This window comes from Cibotium barometz, chromosome 35 (genome assembly GCF_041138505.1).
Source record: "Cibotium barometz isolate CiBa-2024 chromosome 35, ASM4113850v1, whole genome shotgun sequence".
Classification (NCBI taxonomy): domain Eukaryota; kingdom Viridiplantae; phylum Streptophyta; class Polypodiopsida; order Cyatheales; family Cibotiaceae; genus Cibotium; species Cibotium barometz.
Window position 1 is genome coordinate 10,157,331 of NC_141080.1, and position 22,782 is coordinate 10,180,112.

General features: G+C 40.9%; 2 protein-coding genes across 2 annotated transcripts; both read left to right on the top strand.

Annotated features, from left to right (window-relative positions):
• The first annotated feature begins 2,386 nt into the window (after positions 1–2,386).
• Positions 2,387–4,597, top strand: LOC147618139 (U-box domain-containing protein 25-like). Its single transcript, XM_086774568.1, has one exon. The coding sequence runs from the start codon at positions 2,751–2,753 to the stop codon at positions 4,011–4,013; it is 1,263 nt and encodes a 420-aa protein (XP_086630694.1). The 5' UTR covers positions 2,387–2,750; the 3' UTR covers positions 4,014–4,597.
• A 15,635-nt stretch (positions 4,598–20,232) lies between these two features.
• LOC147618140 (U-box domain-containing protein 25-like) lies at positions 20,233–22,376 on the top strand. The gene has a single exon (XM_086774569.1). The coding sequence runs from the start codon at positions 20,534–20,536 to the stop codon at positions 21,794–21,796; it is 1,263 nt and encodes a 420-aa protein (XP_086630695.1). The 5' UTR covers positions 20,233–20,533; the 3' UTR covers positions 21,797–22,376.
• Positions 22,377–22,782: the final 406 nt, after the last annotated feature.

The window sequence follows — 22,782 nt, forward strand, 5'->3', positions numbered from 1 at the left end:
GAAACTGTGAGGTTAGAGGGAAACTCGAATTCAAGCACCTCCAAAACTTTATGACCTTGCAATTTGTTGGAAAGCCTTTGGAGCTCTCCCTTACATCATTGCTAAACCTTAGGAGTTGCATATGTAATTTAAGGGTGAGCATTGGCAAACAAGGCAAGGGAAATCTATTTCATGGCTAAAAGTTAATGATGCTCTATTCCCTACTACCCTAGCCTCCAAAAAATTTATGCCTAGCCTTAGAGAGTTACAATCATGAAGATCTCCAAGCTGATGGTGCTCATGATGAACATCAGCTTTGTTATTTGATTAATAGGACCAAACTGCCTTGAGGTAGCTATTCAATCCACTCCTGTGAAGAGAGATTTTTGGTGGGACAGATAATTGAATGCTCATGTCATATACAAGCAAATTCTTCCCTACACTTTTTGGCTGTTTTTACAACATGAATGGCAATAACATCAGCATCTCCTAATGGAATGTTGACCATCAAACCCTGTCGAATAGAAAATTGGACCTTGCTATGGAAAGAGGCGGTGCAATCATACTGTTTTAAGGAAAAACAAAAAAAAACAAAGGAGTGATGCGCATTGCCAACTCCTCTTCTGTGAAGATCTAGACGTCGTTTTCACCCGATTTCAACTTCCCAACCCTTCCACACTTGTAAAGCAAGCCTTCTTTTCTTAGCTAAGCTTAGCAAAGCATAGTAAAACCCTGAAACACACTGCAAATTGGATTTGATGCCGATTTGACATGTTTCATGCTTCTCGTTCGACCTAGCAAGAATGTCAAGCTTGGCGAGCTCACAAAAACCCTAAAACATCATAGTAGGAAGATCATAGAGCACAGAGGGGGCAGTGAACACATCACACGATTTTCCATCATTTTTATAAAAAAATCTTGAAGAATACGTTTCACATGTGATGGCCACATTGGAAAAAAAAAAAGAATAGTACACACCCAAATCTCCATCTCCAAGTGCATATTTCGTGACCAAATTTTGTCTAACTTGACAGAAATCTCATCTAGTTGATTGAAGATCACCATAGCCATGGTTCCTAGCATCCACTTGAAACCTTTCCCATGCTTGCCACCGAGATTCTCAAGAAAATGTTATGAAAGATCAAGAAAACCAAGAAAATTAAGAAACATACCCATTTTTTTTTGAAAGTTTTGCACGAAGTGAAGGAAAGAAGGAAGAAGAACATGGATCAAAGACTTGGCTCTGATACCGATGCAAGAAAGGTTAGCACTTAATGAGGATGGAGTCCACACATCCGGGCTTTCATTGCATGGAATGCACACAAGAGTGGATTACCACCATGAACCTTGGAGCAGTTAGCTTTAAGAGAGATTGTATATTCCAAAAGTTGGTACATGAGCATGCCCGTGGGCTTATATATATTGAAGATTCTCTTTAATTTAGCAGAGCTACTAGATGTTGTGAGATGTCAAAGTAGCAGAGAGGTTCTAACTCGGGGGGGTCACTCACAAAAAAATGTGAATATCACGTGCGTTCAACAGAAGCATAATTTTAATTTATGAAACTTACAGAAATATATTTACATAAGGGTATGATTTAAATTTTTTTCAAAAAAATTTACAGATTCATAAAGAAAAGGGGATATTATATAGATTTAAAAATTCACAAATAAGGGATTTAAAATATAGGCCTTGAACGCACGCGATAGGGATATTTTACATATAGTGACTCCCCCCCAAGGGTTCTAATGATTGATAAATTTGGTGAGAGTAATCGGTAGAACGATATCTTGGAGAGGATCTTAAAATTTTGACGTGCAAAGTAGATATGTTGATACTTTCTTGAGAGGTAGGAAAACCGTAGTTGTTTTCTTGCAAACTTTGAAGTGCAAAGTAGATATGTTGATGTTTTCTTGCAAACTTTGAAGTGCATAGTAGATATGTTGAGAAACTGTGCAACTGGAATTCAAGCACCTCTTTAATCCTACAAGGATGAGGCATCATAATAGGAAAAGCGATCATTTTTTCCTACAATACAACGCATACTTTTTTGTCGCCATTTACCACCATTGGAAAAAAAACTGATATTGCCGTTTTATCAACAAGCTTTAACAAGGAGAGCCATATTTTAATATATGCTCTAAACAAATGTGCATGTTACGCCAAGCATAGACTTGAGAAACAAAGACCATTGACAACTTCGGGTTAGGTATAGGGCATCCATAGCCAATAATTAAGGGCTCCCCCACCTACCCACCCGCCGAAATAAAGTCTTTGTATGTAAGCTAACATTACTAAATTATGCAAAATAAAGTCGATGAAATTTCAAATAGAGATAGAAAGGTTTTTCAAATTGATAAAGAGAAACTCAGAGAGGTGCGTTTTTAAATTGATAAAGAGAAATTGAGGTAGGTTTTTGGTGGTCGACGAAACGGACAGGTTTGTATTTAATAAAGTAAGTGAAGGGGTTGAAAAACAGTGATAGAAGCAAATAGTAGCCCGCATGCGGATAACACGGGTCAAGGGTTGACGTCTTCGTGGTCTGTGTTTTGACTTAGCCCTCTCCCCAAGTGTACAGAACAATGTTGGAGGAGTCGTCTGTGGCAATTGCGATCTTCGCTCTCCTGTTTGCTTCACAGCAAGCAGATAAGCAATCTCTCTCTCTCTCTCTCTCTCTCTCTCTCTCTCTCTCTCTCGCGCGCGCGCGCGCACACACGCACAAAATCCTATTCCCGTACTGAACTGCCCCTCCAGCCAGAGCAGCTTTTCACATGTCCAAGACTAGTATGCTTGAGGTGCAGGTGTCCGTGCCATCCTATTTCGTCTGCCCCATTTCTCTCGAGCTTATGCGAGACCCCGTCACGTTGAGCTCCGGCCAAACCTTCGACCGCTGCAGCATCGAGAAGTGGCTGGACGACGGACACAGCACTTGCCCGGTAACGCGCCAGCCGATTGACGCGGAGGAGGAGGAGCCCATCCCCAACCACGTGCTGCGTCGCATGATCCAGAGCTGGTGTTTGCAGAATAAGAGCCTAGGCATAGAGAAGGTATTGACCCCCCGGAAGCCCCCCTCTCTGAGGGAGATCCCGCACCTCATCGACCAGATCGGGCAACGTAATGGAGATTCCCTGGATGCGCTGCAGAAATTGAGCCGGCTAGCTCTAGATCGGCCCAGGGCTCGCAAGCACATGGTGCAAGCGGGGGCGTTGCCTCAGTTGGGGAAGTTTCTGTCCAGGTCGACCCAGCTGTCGCACGGCTCTGCTAATAATATGTCTCACATGACTGGGTGCCCAACTCCGAGGACAGTTCTGGGCATGGCTGATGAGACGCTGAGGCTATTGGATCTCTTGACTGAAGCTGCGGGACATGGTGGAACAGCGGAGCCGCCCACCGAAGAGCTCGTCTTGTGCCTGGCCAACGTAGTAGTCCGAGGGAGAGCCGATGCAATTAGGCAAAATGCAGCACTTGTTCTAACCAGGATGGCGCTGTCGGATGGCTTGAAGAGAAAAGTGGGAGCAGTGCAGGGCTTCATGGGCGGGGCTGTGGGGCTGATCAAGGAAGCGGGATCTTCTCCAAGGGCTTCCAAAGCGGGGCTCGCCCTGCTGCTGGAGGTTTGCTCGGCTAGCAGTACGAACCGTGTGTTGGCTACTGAAGCTGGCGCAGCAGAAGCGCTAGCGGAAGTGCTGGCCGAGCGGCCGGACAAGCCCACCATAGAACTGGCCATGAAGGCTCTGGAGGCGCTCTGCCACTGTGCCGAAGGAAGGGCCGCCACATGCAGCCATATGGGCGTGGTTGTGAAGCACATGAGCTCCGTTTCAGAGAGCGCCACCCAGCACGCGGTACACATCGTGTGGCTGGTGCTGAAGTGGGCCCCAGACGACACCAAGGTGAAGATCACGGCGTTGGAGCAAGGCGCGTTGGTGAAGGCCATTGCCGTGGCCCACAGCGCCGCCTCCAATGAAACACGGTTCGCTGCTCGCAAGATCGCCGCCGCCTTAAGCGAGAGCTTGCCCAGCCTCCCGCGGCTAGCGTAGTCCTCATGATCAGCTGCTGCAGGCCTAGTTTACACCCCCCTCCCCTCACGACAATTTCCAAGCTCGAAGAGCCAAGGCTAATTCAATGTAAAGTTTACACTCGGGGTGTAGAGCCAATGTAAAGTTTACACTCGGGGTGTTGGAATTAATGCTCGTGTCCACTATACGAGTGTGAACGCCCATCACGAAGTGATGCAAATGAACGGGTGCTTATACTTGTTATAAATGTAACCAACATCAATCGATATAATCAGAATGGTTTCATCATCTGCACGAGCACGTGTCTCTGCGCCTCCCTCTCCTTGTCCCTCTAGTGTATGTGGCTGTACATGGTATCATCGCCTCTTTCCTGGAGTGCTTGTGGTGCCTGCCTTGCGTGCTTCCGTCTCTAGATAATCAGCCACCCAATGCAGTATCTGTAGTTGCACCAATTTCCTTCTTCCTGCTGGCCTGTGCACCCTCCTGCTCTCTACCTCTTCTTCGTGCTGGCCTCTGTGCCCTCTTGCTCCTACGTTCACTGGTGCACCCTATTTAAAATAAGGCTTATTGAGCCTTATTAATAAAACCATAGTCCCTTCTGAAAAGGAGCCTCTTCTGCCCACGTCTTCTCAATTTTTGAAAAAACGCCAACCAACCCATTCATTGCTACCTTTGTAAACCCACCTCTTCGCTACACCTACCTTCGACCCCACACCACCTGTACTTCAGCAGCTTACGTGCACAATTATCTCCATTGTACCATTACTTGTGGGTTTATTATTGTTGTCATTTGCATTTGAATCGCTCACACTTGTGGATCCCCTCCCACTACCGCACACCGTCGCAATATCCACCCCTTGCAATACGCATGGATTTCCCATTACAATTAATCCCCGAGATGATTCCCATCCTTTACGCCACCTTCATTACAATATTACTTATGAATGCAGTCTTACATTGACAGCTAGCTATGGTGTCCAAGACAGTTGTTGTATAGCAACCAACTTGTGAAAATCTTCAGATAGAAAGCTATTGCAAGACTTCAAATCAAAATGTAGATAACAATCATGATGAGGATTGTAATCGGTCACAAATTAGAAAGTAGTTGTGCAGTATATACAGATCCTTTGTAAGAGTCAAGGCCATGGTCATAATCAATTATGCAGACGATTGAGTTATGCTTCGACGAGACATGCCGGCTCAAGGGGTTTTTAAAGGGCTTCTCGCTTCGTCTCTACTGGCTTCTTGACCAATGCGAATTATACAGTTCTCATGCTTTCGAGCACCTCGAAGATATTACACCACTGCCATGCCCTCAAAAGGATCCCAAGGTCCAATGTATACTTCCATTCTTCAACCTACTAAAGCAAGATCTTAAACTATGGAACCTTCACCGTCATGCAAATCCCTTCTAGATAATCAGCCACCCAATGCAGTATCTGTAGTTGCACCAATTTCCTTCTTCCTGCTGGCCTGTGCACCCTCCTGCTCTCTACCTCTTCTTCGTGCTGGCCTCTGTGCCCTCTTGCTCCTACGTTCACTGGTGCACCCTATTTAAAGTAAGGCTTATTGAGCCTTATTAATAAAACCATAGTCCCTTCTGAAAAGGAGCCTCTTCTGCCCACGTCTTCTCAATTTTTGAAAAAACGCCAACCAACCCATTCATTGCTACCTTTGTAAACCCACCTCTTCGCTACACCTACCTTCGACCCCACACCACCTGTACTTCAGCAGCTTATGTGCACAATTATCTCCATTGTACCATTACTTGTGGGTTTATTATTGTTGTCATTTGCATTTGAATCGCTCACACTTGTGGATCCCCTCCCACTACCGCACACCGTCGCAATATCTACCCCTTGCAGTACGCATGGATTTCCCATTACAATTAATCCCCGAGATAATTCCCACCCTTTACGCCACCTTCATTACAATATATATATATATATATTAATAACACACGCATACACAAAACAACCCCCTTCATTATTATTATTATATTAAAAAAAAGAAACAACTAACAATATTTTTTTTATTTTTTTTAAAAAAATAGATAACTTTAACATAGATAATTTTAATAACATAAATAATTTTAACTTTGATGTTTCTCTACTTCAGAGGATGATCCAAGGGTGCTCCACTAGTAATAACAATCACTTTTATTTTAATTAAACATAAAATAATAATATTTTCTTTATAATCAATCAAAAATTACTTTTATATTCAGTAACTCACTCACATCACGAACATGCCTAAATATTCACGCTATTCATGAGTGCAAACATGCCTACACTTTCAAGCTATTTGCGTGCAGACACATCATTTTACACAAATATGACAAAAATCTTTTCAAATAATAATAATAATAATAATATTTATTTTAAAAAAATAAACAACACAAATGGGCAGTGTGACCCGCAAAGAGACCCAAAGAGGTCCGTCCTACGATGGACACTAATATAGGGCTCGGGCAAACCAATAACACCCGAAAAGTTAGCCTAAAGAGGCATGGGGTGTTGGCCACACCCACGAGGTATGAAATTAAAACAAAATTATGGGTGATATAATTGTCCACTCTAAGCGCCCAAAGTGGCATGAAACAGCAACCCAAAAAGGGAATTATAAATCCCCAAGAGGGAAACAACTATGCCCAACGAGGCAAGTGAGCCCATTGGAGTGTCTGCATCACCCATGAGGCCTAAATTAAACATTGGTCTTCGACAAGCTAAAAACCATTCAGCCTCTGATGAGCGATGACATTAAAACTTAATTGTACACACACTTGTAAATAACATCACCTCTCATTTGATATTCATTGATCATAAGTACTCATACAACTTTTCTGTTTTGACATGTACCCAATGCAATACTTGGAATTCCACTACTCAACTTGAGGGGGAGAATACGGATGGCAAGTCTGAGAGTGGAAGAACTTGTGTTTCAACATATCGGAACACACGTGTTGTAGTTACTACAAAGCACAATGTCTCAACATCATATTGGAACATGTGTCTTGTGGTAGTCAAGAAGATCAACTTCGACAAAAAGTGTATCGACATCATCACAAAACAAATGTGTTGCAGTTACCAAAGCAGTCATATCATCATCGACATATCATTATTCATTTAACACTCATGATGTAAAGATATATAGCATTACACATGAATTCATAATGCATACAGCACTATATGCATCACATCTCTTCATTCACCCTCATGCAAACATTCGCATTAAGGGGGAGTGTTGGAATTAATGCTCCTCTCCACTATATGAGTGTGAACGCCCATCACGAATTGATGCAAATGAACGGGTGCTTATACTCGTTATAAATGTAACCAACATCAATCGATATAATCAGAACAGTTTCATTATTTGCAGGAGCGCGTGTTTCTGCGCCTTCCTCTCCTTCTCCCTCTCGTGTATGCTGTAGCCATGGCAACACGAGCATGGCTGTAGCCTCATTTCTACACGGGGACAACCCCCCTCATCACAATTTCGCAATAGTCCAAACTCAAGGAGCCAAGGCTAAGTCAATGTAAAGTTCCATGTCTGATCTTTATACGCTCTTCTACGGCTTGGAAACACAATGGCTGCACTGCATACCTATCGAAGCACAACGCTGCACTGCATACCTATTGAAGCACAATGCTTGAGGAAAGACATCTCTCGCTCTCTCTCTCTCTCTCTCTCTCTCTCTCTCTCTGTGCTTCCTTGAGGTTCTAAAAGGTGTAAAAAATTCTTTTATACGCACTAGTTCAAGTGTCAAAAGAGTTTATTGGGGCAAACACAGCGCTTGATAAAAAGCTCTATGGGGATATCTATCCAAGGCTCTCTCCCTCTCTCTCACACACACAAGCAATGAGACATTAATTGGATTCTGGCATTGTGGCTTCGTTTATTGGGGCAAACACAGCGCTTGATAAAAAGCTCTATGGGGATATCTATCCAAGGCTCTCTCTCTCTCTCTCTCTCTCTCTCTCTCTCTCTCTGTGTGTGTGTGTGTGTGTGTGTGTGTGTGTGTGTGCTTCCTTGAGGTTCTAAAAGGTGCAAAAAATTATTTTATACACACTAGTTCAAGTGTCAAAAGAGTTTATTGGGGCAAACACAGCGCTTGATAAAAAGCTCTATGGGGATATCTATCCAAGGCTCTCTCCCTCTCTCTCACACACACAAGCAATGAGACATTAATTGGATTCTGGCATTGTGGCTTCGTTTCAACAACAAAGTTATACCACATTCGTTGGGGCTTAACTACATACATGCGTTCAAGGATATTAGTATTTAAAAAAGCCCTTAGGTAAATTCATCTAAGAACCCCCTTTGGTAAATACATTTATGTAAAAATTCATTTCAAAACCCCCTTTGGTAAATACATTTCGGTAAATCTATCCCAAAAATATGAATTTGAAAACTCCTTCTAGTATTGAACACTCAACTGTGATACACTTGTATATTTTCTCTAGAACCCCACGTGTGCCAGTGTTAGGTGGTGAGTTGTCAAAGGTGAGTTGAGCTATGGAGAGTTTGACAAAGTCTTGAATAACAAAGTTGTAGCAAATTTTGGATTTGGAGGAATGGGTGTGTACAAGCCATTTGTGCCATATTTTCTTCTTAGATTGCCATAAGCATCGACTTTTGCACGTTGAATTTGAAGCCTGAGGCGAAATCGTTGGGACAAGAAGCGTGACATCAAAAATTGTAGAGCTTGTCAAGATCTTTAAATAATAAGGGCTTAACTTCTTTCATATCATCATGGACTAGGAGATATAGCCTCCCGACTCTAGGGATTTTTAAAATAGCTTGATTACTTTCCACACCATTGACATCATGGACTAGGAGTTACATAGCCTCCCGGATAGGGCTACTTTCGACACTTTAAAATAGTAAGGGCTTGATATGACTAGGAGTTAATTGATAGGGAGTGCCTTTTTTTTAATTAATCGTCTTGCTTCACTTTTATCCATTTGTGGATCTTGTGGGAAGACCATTTGCAAGGTAGTGAGATATGTCTTCGATCCATTCGAGGACAAGGTCCAATTTGAACAAGAGAGCATCTCGAAGATCATCATCTATGTCGAGCAGGGGTTCTCCATTAGGTATTCTAGGCAAATGATCGGCATACATGTACATGCTTGGAGCCTTTTCTTACAATGATAGAGAAACCAGATTCCAAGAGATTGAGAAACCAACATGTGATGTGTCCTATCATACATGGCTTGTTGTAATAAGGGAAAGCAAGGCTTGATGATCAAGAAAGAAGACAAAGGTGTTTTCCAGGAGGTAATGTCCATACTTTTTTATAGCATAGATCATGGCAAGACCTTCTCTTTCGATTTCTGCTATAATTGCACTTAGCTTTGTTAAGCTATCGACTAGCAAAACCAATGGGAAAATCCATGTTGTGTTCCCCTAGCATGCATCTAGCATGCATCTAATAGCAAATGGCGAGACATCAATGTGGACATGAAAGACAATGTTGTAACATACCTTCGAGATCAACCAAGTTATGATTAAAGATAATCCTAAGTTTTGGATGCTACAGCTTTTAGTAATGAATTACATCAGGTTTTCAGTAGTAAAGATTCTAAGTGTTAAAATTAAGTGAAAATTCAAGATTGTGTTTTCAACTAGTTAGTATACTCAAAGGAAGCCTTTAAGTGTGTAGATGGACATGCAAATCGAAATTTGATAAAAAAGTAAAACATGACCTATTTTTGGAGTTGACTTTCATATATACAACTGATTTTGGCAATTTCGCCCGTGCATGTGTTCTGGTCATTTCAAGTATCCACACGACTAGTATCTGATAACTATGCACAAAGTTATACATGTTGCAGCCCTGAGACAACAGATCTAAGAGGCTTGCCAAATCTACAAGTAGCTCTTCCACAACTTCTGGAGTGTAGACATGGATTCCCAATAAATCAAGACATTAGAACATATATCGGGGAAGTACACAAACACTCTTTTTATTATTTTTCTTTAAATTCTTTTGAGATTAAATAAATAAATCGATAAGCATGTATATGAGAGAATCTAAGTTGAGGTATGGAACACTTAACGGTTACATTCATTAATTAAAAATGATAGCCTTAGTCTAGAGACTCATAGAATAAACACTTTTGGAGATAAAGAATTAGCAAATAGAATATTTGAGTAGTTTATGACCAGATTCTAGGTAAAACCTTCATGAGGGGCTATTTTGCGAAGAGTTTATCTTTCCCTACGTTTAGAATCAGATTTTGATGTAAACATGAACTTTTTAGACGGCAAGAAACTCTACAAGAGTGTATGAAACTCTAGAGAGCCAAAATTCCTTTCGTTTTTAATTTATTCGAGTGCAAAGGGGGGAACTTGGCTATTTTTACTGAAAATACAACTTTGGCTATTTTGAATGCTCTCAAAGAGACCTTAGAACTCATTTTTAGAGAACCATCACTGAGACGTGCTTTAAAGAGCATTAGAAGTCCTAAAACTTTGTAGTTTTGACTTTTCTCTAATTCCAAATAGATTGGAAGATATTACTCTCCCAAAGAGACCAGTTATTAGGCTTTTGCCTTAGGAATTGCTATTAAGATTGACTATCTTATCTATATAGACCGGATGGACTAACGTATAGTGACTTAGCTATAGTGACTAGAGATGACCTTGCTTGTTAGAACATGATAATTGATTATGTTAAAAATAAGGATTCCCAAGTGACTTAAAAGATAAAGAGAAGTTAAATACTGTTTAAATTAAAAGCTTGTTTTATACTTGAAATTGATTAGGATTGATTTGAAAATGCATGCCTTGAAAGATTATGGACTAGAGATGAGTGTGAGATGATATGTATGCATTATGATTGCTTTGTTTTGAGATGAATGATTGATATGCACGCGTATGTGACTGATTGTGATATGTATGAGTTATGATTGCTTTGTTTCGAGATGAATGATTGATATGCACGCGTATGACTGATTGTTGATATGCATGTGTTTGATGAGACTCGACATGAGATTTTGAGATTCGAGCCAGCCATCCTTAGACAGGGAATGTCGGACAGGGAACGAGATTTATGCCCTCTCGGAGCTATGTGGTAGAACCCAGAGCGGACGAGATTCTGAAAGAGGCATACCTAGGATAGTCTCTATGTCCACTGTGGAGGTTGGGTAGATGGGCATCGGAGAAAGCCCTAGATTGGCTGGATTTTGGTCATTTATGAGGACTAACCATGTTGTCGAGCATGATGATGATGATAGAATCTTTGAGATAGACACATACATTGTGATTGATTAAGATGCTATGCTGTAATTGATAGAGATTTATATCATGTTAATGTTTGTTTGAGATTACATGATTCTTTGCTTATGTGATAAGAATCTTGGATATGGCATGCATTCTTGTTTGCTATTTGAGAAGGCTGATTTGATTGTATTGCTATGTAGAAATAGAAGGATTTAGTGAGTTTAATATTATTTTAGATTAAGTTATATGATTGAGATATGGCTAGGTTCGGGACCGTCACAGTTGTCATGGGCATTGTGGTGCTCTTAGAATTGGAGCACTAGCTAAAGTTTTCTTTAGCTTTTCGTATTGGAAATAATCAGTAATATATATAACAGACGAGCATAGGTTACATACATGAAGATGAATCTTCTGTAGTAGTAACCAACATGTCCCATGAAACGGTGTACTTCCTTGAAGTTGGTGGCAATTCCAAAATGAGCTTTATTTTTCCTTTATTTGTGGACATTTCATTTTTTGAGATGATGTGTCCCAAGATCACTCCGTGTTTTACCCAAAATTGGGATTTCCAATGGGTTTAAGAATATAGTGTTTATTTTTGAGTGGGGTTATGATTGCAGGTTTCTTTGGTAGTAGCAAACAACGAGAAGTGTCATGGGGTTACCATACTGTTGACCATGAGTGCAGCTCTTAAATGTGAACACTCTTTGGCCGACTGATTGTTCCTACAAATTGGATACCAAACTAAATCTCTTCTAGGACATCAATGTTGATTTCACATGGGTGTTGTGAGCCCGTATTTAGTCGATGTAGACTTCTTAGCCCGTATTTAGTTGATGTTGTGGTAGAACCCAGAGAGGATAAGATTCAGAGAGGCATACCTGCGATAGTAGCCACGATGTCCAGTGTGGAGGTTGGGTGGACGGGCATCGGAGAAAGCCCTAAATTGGCTTGATTTTGGTCATTATGACTAACCATGTTGCCGAGCATGATGATGATGATAGAATCTTGCGATAGACACATACATTGTGATTGATTGAGATGCTATGTTGTAATTGATAGAGATTTATATCATGTTAATGTTTATTTGAGATTACATGATTCTTTGCTTATGTGATAAGAATCTTGGATATGGCATGCATTCTTGTTTGCTATTTGAGAAGGTTGATTTGATTGTATTGCTATATAGAAATAGTAGGGTTAAGTGAGTTTAATATTTTTTTAGATTAAGTTATATGATTAAGATATGGCTAGATTCGAGACCGTCACAGTTGTCATGGGCATTGTGGTGCTCTTAGAATTGGAGCACTAGCTAAAGTTTTCTTTAGCTTTTCATATTGGAAATAATTAGTAATATATATAACAGACGAGCATAGGTTGCATACATGAAGATGAATCTTCTGTAGTAACCAACATGTCCCATGAAACGGTGTACTTCCTTGAAGTTGTTTGGTGGTGGCAATTCCAAAATGAGCTTTATTTTTCCTTTATTTGTGGACATTTCATTTTTTGAGATGATGTGTCCTAAGATCACTCCGTGTTTTACCCAAAATTGGGATTTCAATGGGTTTAAGAATATAATGTTTATTTTTGAGTGGGGTTATGATTGCAGGTTTCTTTGGTAGTAGCAACGAGAAGTTTCATGGGGTTACCATATTGTTGACAATGAGTGCATTACAATTGTATTCTCGCTCTTAAATGTGGACACTCTCTGGCCGAATGATTGTTCCTACAAATTGGATACCAAACTTAATCTCTTCTAGGATATCAATGTTGGATACCAAACTTAATCTCTTCTAGGATATCAATGTTGATTTCACATGGGTGTTGTGAGCCCGTATTTAATCGATGTAGACTTCTAGTCCATCTTAAATCACCACATTTGACCTTGTTATTTATGTCTTTCATCATGTGGAACCCCATCCCAAGTGCCCCTCCATTAATTAGACCATGTCCATGTTTTTGATTATTTTGCATCATTCACCATGTGGACCCATCCTAAGTGTCCTCCATTAATTAGGTGATGTTATTTCTTTTGCTTAAGATTTGAATCTTGCATGCATTAATTTTGAAATTACTCCATGCATCCATAATTCCATTGAGATACCATCGACAAATAACTACTTCTTTTTATCGACTTCTAAGTGCAATTGACTTAGTCAAAGCACTCATTGTTGACATCCATCATGCTCATGTCTAGATTTTTGGGGAAGGGTCAACCAGTGAAAACCCTACTTAGCATGAAAGTACTTGTACTTTGTGTACATAAGAGTCATGGGATTGAGCCAAAATGAAAACATGTTTATTCACCAACCAATTTCGATAGAAAGGGAGGTAATCGAATGTCTACACAAAGAACAAACCTACCTTGAATTGATTTTACCTATATATATATCTGTGTGTGTGGGCTTGTGAGACTGAAAAATTTGAGAGTACACTACTCACAAACACTAGATACTAATCGCACGTTAATGTAGTGGGGTAAGGAAGAATTTTATATATTATTTATAATGACTATATATATATATATATATATATATATCATAAGCTCAATAAATGTAAGAAGGGTTAACGTGATTTAAGGTTTAGGATACACAAATACGTGCAACATTTTGTTCTAATCATGGGTCTTTAATCCCATCAACGCACTATCAGTGAATTTGGATTGCAAATTGTGCAAGCACGAAAATTGTTGAATGGAAAGATCTTAGAGCTCATCAATGATCCTGTGATTTTGTGTCACATGCACATTTGTAAATCAGGCTCAAAGGAGGTAATATTCAAGTTGAATGCAAATAACAACATTATGTTGGATGTTTGCAATTAGGTACAATGTACAATAGTTAAGTTCTAAGATATCACAATTAGAGAATATGGTGGTGTGCTGAAATTTGTTCTTAAACTAGATGAAAGTGAAATTGTTAAGGGTCAAAAGCTAAAACGAGCTAGCTTGACTCTCATGAGAATAGAGTGTTGAATTCTAATATTTGCTCGAATTTTCCAGATTACTTTAATGTATAATCTGAGAATGAAATATGGTGGCTTGTTGCATTTGAGGTGCCAAAAGAAGACCATGAGATATTGAAGATTTTCTTTGATTTACTAGAGCTACCAGATGTCGTGAGACGTCCAAGTAGTGGAGAGGTTTTAATGATTGATAAATTTGGTGGGATCGCATCTTGGAGGGGATCTTTCAATTTGGAAGTGTAAAGTAGATATGTTGATGTTTTCTTGAGAGGTAGGACAACCATAGTTATTCTCTTGCAAACTTTGAAGTGCAAAGTAGATATGTCGATGTTTTCTTGAAAACTTTGAAGTGCGTAGTAGATATGTTGATGTTTTCTTTGAGAGGTGAGAAACCCTAAGCATTGTTAGAAATACGTTGCAAGCATCTCATCTAAACTCCATTAAAGTAGTTAAAATGGTGAAGAAATGCTTTCTAACAAGTTTCCTGACCATTCAATTGCACCTATTTGTTCATGTGGTTGACGAGGTTGCTATAGCAGGTGTTGTTCATAGTAGCTAATGGATGTTTTTCCTTGAGAGAAAGATTTGCTTTGTCTAAAAGCTCACCTTGAGGGCAGTATGGCAATGGGATGGCTTGTTCAAGAATCTCTTATATACATAACATAATTTCTTAGTACATCAGACCTAGATATGTCATAATTGTGGACACAAGAAGAGGATGATCCGCTCGTTGGGAAGAGCATCAAGGAGAAGGGCTTCAGAGAACAATGGATATGGCTTTACGAGAGAAGATTAATAAATTTGACATCCTCAACTCAAGTGCTATGGAGAATGGATCAAGGGGGATATAAGCTAGAAAAGAGGGAAAGAGACCAAGATCGTTTGAATTTTAGAAAGAGTTGAATAACTAGATCATTGCCATACAACTTTAGAATTTCCTTCTAGTAGATAGTATCATCAAACCATACAACAAGAAAAATAGAGTGGCTATGTTATAAGCCGACGAGGAGGAGGAGCTTGCATATGGTTGTAATTAACATGTAAGTGAGTTTTTATATGTGCACAAGAAACTGTAAGATATAGTCTTGTATAAGTTTTTGTTCTTGATACAATTTCATGATCTTCTTTCGCTTGCAGTATTTCAAATTTGGTGCACTTTGGTCACGCGGTCGTCAGTTTCGAGTGGAGAGAATAGATAAGAAGAGAACAACATTTGATTGTGGTGTCAAAGCAAATTTCATGCAAGAAAGTCGTTCAAGTGTAAGTGAACTAAGTAGTGAAGTTGGCATGCTTGATTACTGTGGAATGATACAAGACATTATCAAGCTTGGGTTCAGAAAGTTTTATATGTTCATTTTTTATGTGTAGTGGTTCAAGGTAGTGACTCAAGGACCACAAGAACCATGTGCAGTGATAAGAGTGGATGTGTTCAAGTAGACTACACAAAGATATGGACAAACCAAAGGGACACAATTGTGCTACCAGAGCATTGTGAGCAGGTAGTCTTCAAGGTGGACCCGAGAGATCATAGGTGGTTGTTTGTAATCCAAATTGATCCACGCAGTAAACAAACATTTGAAGAAATGGAAATATCAGATGAACTAGAGGTTGAGGAACCCACTCAAGAAGCACAAGAAACAGATATTGATCCAATTGAACAATTGGAAGAAGGATGAAATGAAGGTATAGTAACTCATCCATTACTAGCAGTTGAACCAAAAGCACACACAACAACTAATCCGAAATTTTAAGATGAAATAGAAGAACATCTTTCAACACAACCACCTATAATGCCTGAACTAGAAGAGAACGATGCAGAGGCTACACCCATTGATGAAGATGCAGATGAGGAGGTATTTCTGGAAATAGATGTACATTTGGAGCCATGGATCTAGTTGACCATGAGAGGGTCGATGATGAGCTATAACGTCTTACTTAATTTTTCTTTACTAAGAAATACTTGGTTTTTGTCAATGTTTCTTTTTTTGCACACTTGATTTTTTAAACAAGTCACACAAAAAAAGCAAAAAAATAAAATTTGACACTTATACAGACACTTATTTTAACCTTCATTTTTGCATGTGATTTCGACGGTCATTTTGACGTTTATATCGACGAGGACGGGTATTTCGACGACACAACCACCATTGAAACTAGGCATCGAAAATGGGTCATCCTGTAGTAGTGGTGGTTCTCACTCCAAATAATGTGGGGGGGGACGTATTTTTTAATAGCAAAGGTGCAAAGTGACAAAGGTCAACATCCCCTCGTAGGAAATGCTTAAATGACACTCCCTTCTTCTTGTCCTTGGATTTTGTCCTCCTTTGTTTTATATATGCCCCATTGGATTCTTCTCATTGAATTCCCTTAACTCCTACTGAGTTGTGTAATCAAGCAATTAAGGATTAATGAAAACTAATCTTTCCACTAAAGTTTCCTCTTTGTGATGCAATTTTTGAATTCTAATTAATCTTAGTTGATTAATAAATGCATGCAAATGAACATATTAAAAACGAATTCCTCATGGAATTAACAACAATTCAAGTACTCATTTGCAAATATGTTAATAAAAAACATAGGATTAATTTAGTACTTCATTTTGCAACACAAAAATGAGCTTAATGAAGCTCAAAAATCCATATTTTTGATTGATCTTTGAGTTAAGATAATGTGTGGATGTGTAGAAACACTCCAAATCGCATATGGTTCATCAAAAAATTATCCTTGTACTTAAAGATAGACGTTTTAGCTCATTTTTGGGGGGATTTTTTACTCACTTTTAGTTCACTAATCACTCTCTTAATAAAAAAACTAGTCCATTAAGGGAAAGTAGTGAATATCAAGTGGTTTTTTTGTGTGTTTTTTTGGATTAGGGTACCTAAACCTATTGCTAACACTATAATGCAACTAAAAGCGACACCACTAGTAGAGGAAAATGGGGAGAGTGCTTAATTACAATGGGGATTTTTTACTCACTTTTAGTTCACTAATCACTCTCTTAATAAAAAAACTAGTCCATTAAGGGAAAGTAGTGAATATCAAGTGGTTTTTTTTGTGTGTTTTTTTGGATTAGGGTACCTAAACCTATTGCTATTACTGTAATGCAAATAAAAGCGACACCAGTAGTAGAGGAAAATGGGGAGAGTGCTTAATTACGATAGAAATTTGATATATATACAAGGCAATAGTGTTCACACTCACTCAAAGTGTGTCTACTCAAGATTCCCAATGCAATATGCAATGCTTGGCTCATAATTTGGCCTTATACAATATGCAAATACACTTCTCATAATACATTCTTCATTCTTTATCCTTGGGAAGCTCTTGCCTCTTGCGAACATGGCACTTATGTCCATAGACACGCACACCATCAGATTGGGCGGTCAAGCTCTGTGTAGATGAGCATAATGCCTGTTTGTTGTTGTTAAGTGGTGTCCAAAACTATGTTAACCAAGGTGGTTAAACATCGTGAGACGTCAAAGTAGCGGAGAGGTATTAATGAGTGCTAAGCTTGGCGTGAGTACTCGGTAGAATTGCATCTTGGAGGGGATCTTAAAACTTTGAAGTGCAAAGTAGATATGTTGATGTTTTCTTGAGATGTGAGAAACTGTGAGCATTGTTAGAGGGAAACTCGAATTCAAGCACCTCCAAAACTTTATTACCTTGCAATTTGTTGGAAAGCCTTTGGAGCCCTCCCTTACATCATTGCTAAACCTTAGGAGTTGCATATGTAATTTAATGGTGAGCATTGGCAAACAAGGCAAGGGAAATCTATTTCATGGCTAAAAGTTAATGATGCTCTATTCCCTACTACCCTAGCCTCCAAAAAATTTATGCCTAGCCTTAGAGAGTTACAATCATGAAGATCTCCAAGCTGATGGTGCTCATGATGAACATCAGCTTTGTTATTTGATTAATAGGACCAAACTGCCTTGAGGTAGCTATTCAATCCACTCCTGTGAAGAGAGATTTTTGGTGGGACAGATAATTGAATGCTCATGTCATATACAAGCAAATTCTTCCCTACACTTTTTGGCTGTTTTTACAACATGAATGGCAATAACATCAGCATCTCCTAATGGAATGTTGACCATCAAACCCTGTCGAATAGAAAATTGGACCTTGCTATGGAAAGAGGTGGTGCAATCATGCTGTTTTAAGGAAAAACAAAAAAAACAAAGGAGTGATGCGCATTGCCAACTCCTCTTCTGTGAAGATCTAGACGTCGTTTTCACCCGATTTCAACTTCCCAACCCTTCCACACTTGTAAAGCAAGCCTTCTTTTCTTAGCTAAGCTTAGCAAAGCGTAGTAAAACCCTGAAACACACTGCAAATTGGATTTGATGCCGATTTGACATGTTTCATGCTTTTCGTTCGACCTAGCAAGAATGTCAAGCTTGGCGAGCTCACAAAAACCCTAAAACAACATAGTAGGAAGATCATAGAGCACAGAGGGGGCAGTGAACACATCACACGATTTTCCATCATTTTTATTAAAAAATCTTGAAGAATACGTTTCACATGTGATGGCCACATTGGAAAAAAAAAAGAATAGTACACACCCAAATCTCCATCTCCAAGTGCATATTTCGTGACCAAATTTTGTCTAACTTGACAGAAATCTCATCTAGTTGATTGAAGATCACCATAGCCATGGTTCCTAGCATCCACTTGAAACCTTTCCCATGCTTGCCACCGAGATTCTCAAGAAAATGTTATGAAACATCAAGAAAACCAAGAAAATTAAGAAACATACCCATTTTTTTTGAAAGTTTTGCACGAAGTGAAGGAAAGAAGGAAGAAGAACATGGATCAAAGGCTTGGCTCTGATACCGATGCAAGAAAGGTTAGCACTTAATGAGGATGGAGTCCACACATCCGGGCTTTCATTGCATGGAATGCACACAAGAGTGGATTACCACCATGAACCTTGGAGCAGTTAGCTTTAAGAGAGATTGTATATTCCAAAAGTTGGTACATGAGCATGCCCGTGGGCTTATATATATTGAAGATTCTCTTTAATTTAGCAGAGCTACTAGATGTTGTGAGATGTCAAAGTAGCAGAGAGGTTCTAACTCGGGGGGGTCACTCACAAAAAAATGTGAATATCACGTGCGTTCAACAGAAGCATAATTTTAATTTATGAAACTTACAGAAATATATTTACATAAGGGTATGATTTAAATTTTTTTCAAAAAAATTTACAGATTCATAAAGAAAAGGGGATATTCACAAATAAGGGATTTAAAATATAGGCCTTGAACGCACGCGATAGGGATATTTTACATATAGTGACTCCCCCCCAAGGGTTCTAATGATTGATAAATTTGGTGAGAGTAATCGGTAGAACGGCATCTCGGAGGGGATCTTAAAATTTTGACGTGCAAAGTAGATATGTTGATGTTTTCTTGAGAGGTAGGAAAACCGTAGTTGTTTTCTTGCAAACTGTGAAGTGCAAAGTAGATATGTTGATGTTTTCTTGCAAACTTTGAAGTGCATAGTAGATATGTTGATGTTTTCCCGAGAGAGGTGAGAAACTGTGCAACTGGAATTCAAGCACCTCTTTAATCCTACAAGGATGAGGCATCATAATAGGAAAAGCGATCATTTTTTCCTACAATACAACGCATACTTTTTTGTCGCCATTTACCACCATTGGAAAAAAAACTGATATTGCCGTTTTATCAACAAGCTTTAACAAGGAGAGCCATATTTTAATATATGCTCTAAACAAATGTGCATGTTACGCCAAGCATAGACTTGAGAAACAAAGACCATTGACAACTTCGGGTTAGGTATAGGGCATCCATAGCCAATAATTAAGGGCTCCCCCACCTACCCACCCGCCGAAATAAAGTCTTTGTATGTAAGCTAACATTACTAAATTATGCAAAATAAAGTCGATGAAATTTCAAATAGAGATAGAAAGGTTTTTCAAATTGATAAAGAGAAACTCAGAGAGGTGCGTTTTTAAATTGATAAAGAGAAATTGAGGTAGGTTTTTGGTGGTCGACGAAACGGACAGGTTTGTATTTAATAAAGTAAGTGAAGGGGTTGAAAAACAGTGATAGAAGCAAATAGTAGCCCGCATGCGGATAACACGGGTCAAGGGTTGACGTCTTCGTGGTCTGTGTTTTGACTTAGCCCTCTCCCCAAGTGTACAGAACAATGTTGGAGGAGTCGTCTGTGGCAATTGCGATCTTCGCTCTCCTGTTTGCTTTACAGCAAGCAGATAAGCAATCTCTCTCTCTCTCTCTCTCTCTCTCTCTCTCGCGCGCGCGCGCGCACACACGCACAAAATCCTATTCCCGTACTGAACTGCCCCTCCAGCCAGAGCAGCTTTTCACATGTCCAAGACTAGTATGCTTGAGGTGCAGGTGTCCGTGCCATCCTATTTCGTCTGCCCCATTTCTCTCGAGCTTATGCGAGACCCCGTCACGTTGAGCTCCGGCCAAACCTTCGACCGCTGCAGCATCGAGAAGTGGCTGGACGACGGACACAGCACTTGCCCGGTAACGCGCCAGCCGATTGACGCGGAGGAGGAGGAGCCCATCCCCAACCACGTGCTGCGTCGCATGATCCAGAGCTGGTGTTTGCAGAATAAGAGCCTAGGCATAGAGAAGGTATTGACCCCCCGGAAGCCCCCCTCTCTGAGGGAGATCCCGCACCTCATCGACCAGATCGGGCAACGTAATGGAGATTCCCTGGATGCGCTGCAGAAATTGAGCCGGCTAGCTCTAGATCGGCCCAGGGCTCGCAAGCACATGGTGCAAGCGGGGGCGTTGCCTCAGTTGGGGAAGTTTCTGTCCAGGTCGACCCAGCTGTCGCACGGCTCTGCTAATAATATGTCTCACATGACTGGGTGCCCAACTCCGAGGACAGTTCTGGGCATGGCTGATGAGACGCTGAGGCTATTGGATCTCTTGACTGAAGCTGCGGGACATGGTGGAACAGCGGAGCCGCCCACCGAAGAGCTCGTCTTGTGCCTGGCCAACGTAGTAGTCCGAGGGAGAGCCGATGCAATTAGGCAAAATGCAGCACTTGTTCTAACCAGGATGGCGCTGTCGGATGGCTTGAAGAGAAAAGTGGGAGCAGTGCAGGGCTTCATGGGCGGGGCTGTGGGGCTGATCAAGGAAGCGGGATCTTCTCCAAGGGCTTCCAAAGCGGGGCTCGCCCTGCTGCTGGAGGTTTGCTCGGCTAGCAGTACGAACCGTGTGTTGGCTACTGAAGCTGGCGCAGCAGAAGCGCTAGCGGAAGTGCTGGCCGGGCGGCCGGACAAGCCCACCATAGAACTGGCCATGAAGGCTCTGGAGGCGCTCTGCCACTGTGCCGAAGGAAGGGCCGCCACATGCAGCCATATGGGCGTGGTTGTGAAGCACATGAGCTCCGTTTCAGAGAGCGCCACCCAGCACGCGGTACACATCGTGTGGCTGGTGCTGAAGTGGGCCCCAGACGACACCAAGGTGAAGATCACGGCGTTGGAGCAAGGCGCGTTGGTGAAGGCCATTGCCGTGGCCCACAGCGCCGCCTCCAATGAAACACGGTTCGCTGCTCGCAAGATCGCCGCCGCCTTAAGCGAGAGCTTGCCCAGCCTCCCGCGGCTAGCGTAGTCCTCATGATCAGCTGCTGCAGGCCTAGTTTACACCCCCCTCCCCTCACGACAATTTCCAAGCTCGAAGAGCCAAGGCTAATTCAATGTAAAGTTTACACTCGGGGTGTAGAGCCAATGTAAAGTTTACACTCGGGGTGTTGGAATTAATGCTCGTGTCCACTATACGAGTGTGAACGCCCATCACGAAGTGATGCAAATGAACGGGTGCTTATACTTGTTATAAATGTAACCAACATCAATCGATATAATCAGAATGGTTTCATCATCTGCACGAGCACGTGTCTCTGCGCCTCCCTCTCCTTGTCCCTCTAGTGTATGTGGCTGTACATGGTATCATCGCCTCTTTCCTGGAGTGCTTGTGGTGCCTGCCTTGCGTGCTTCCGTCTCTAGATAATCAGCCACCCAATGCAGTATCTGTAGTTGCACCAATTTCCTTCTTCCTGCTGGCCTGTGCACCCTCCTGCTCTCTACCTCTTCTTCGTGCTGGCCTCTGTGCCCTCTTGCTCCTACGTTCACTGGTGCACCCTATTTAAAATAAGGCTTATTGAGCCTTATTAATAAAACCATAGTCCCTTCTGAAAAGGAGCCTCTTCTGCCCACGTCTTCTCAATTTTTGAAAAAACGCCAACCAACCCATTCATTGCTACCTTTGTAAACCCACCTCTTCGCTACACCTACCTTCGACCCCACACCACCTGTACTTCAGCAGCTTACGTGCACAATTATCTCCATTGTACCATTACTTGTGGGTTTATTATTGTTGTCATTTGCATTTGAATCGCTCACACTTGTGGATCCCCTCCCACTACCGCACACCGTCGCAATATCCACCCCTTGCAATACGCATGGATTTCCCATTACAATTAATCCCCGAGATGATTCCCATCCTTTACGCCACCTTCATTACAATATTACTTATGAATGCAGTCTTACATTGACAGCTAGCTATGGTGTCCAAGACAGTTGTTGTATAGCAACCAACTT

Coding starts and splice junctions, on each gene's coding strand:
- LOC147618139 (XM_086774568.1), top strand. CDS start 2,751: ATGTCCAAGACTAGTATGCTTGAGGTGCAGGTGTCCGTGCCATCCTAT.
- LOC147618140 (XM_086774569.1), top strand. CDS start 20,534: ATGTCCAAGACTAGTATGCTTGAGGTGCAGGTGTCCGTGCCATCCTAT.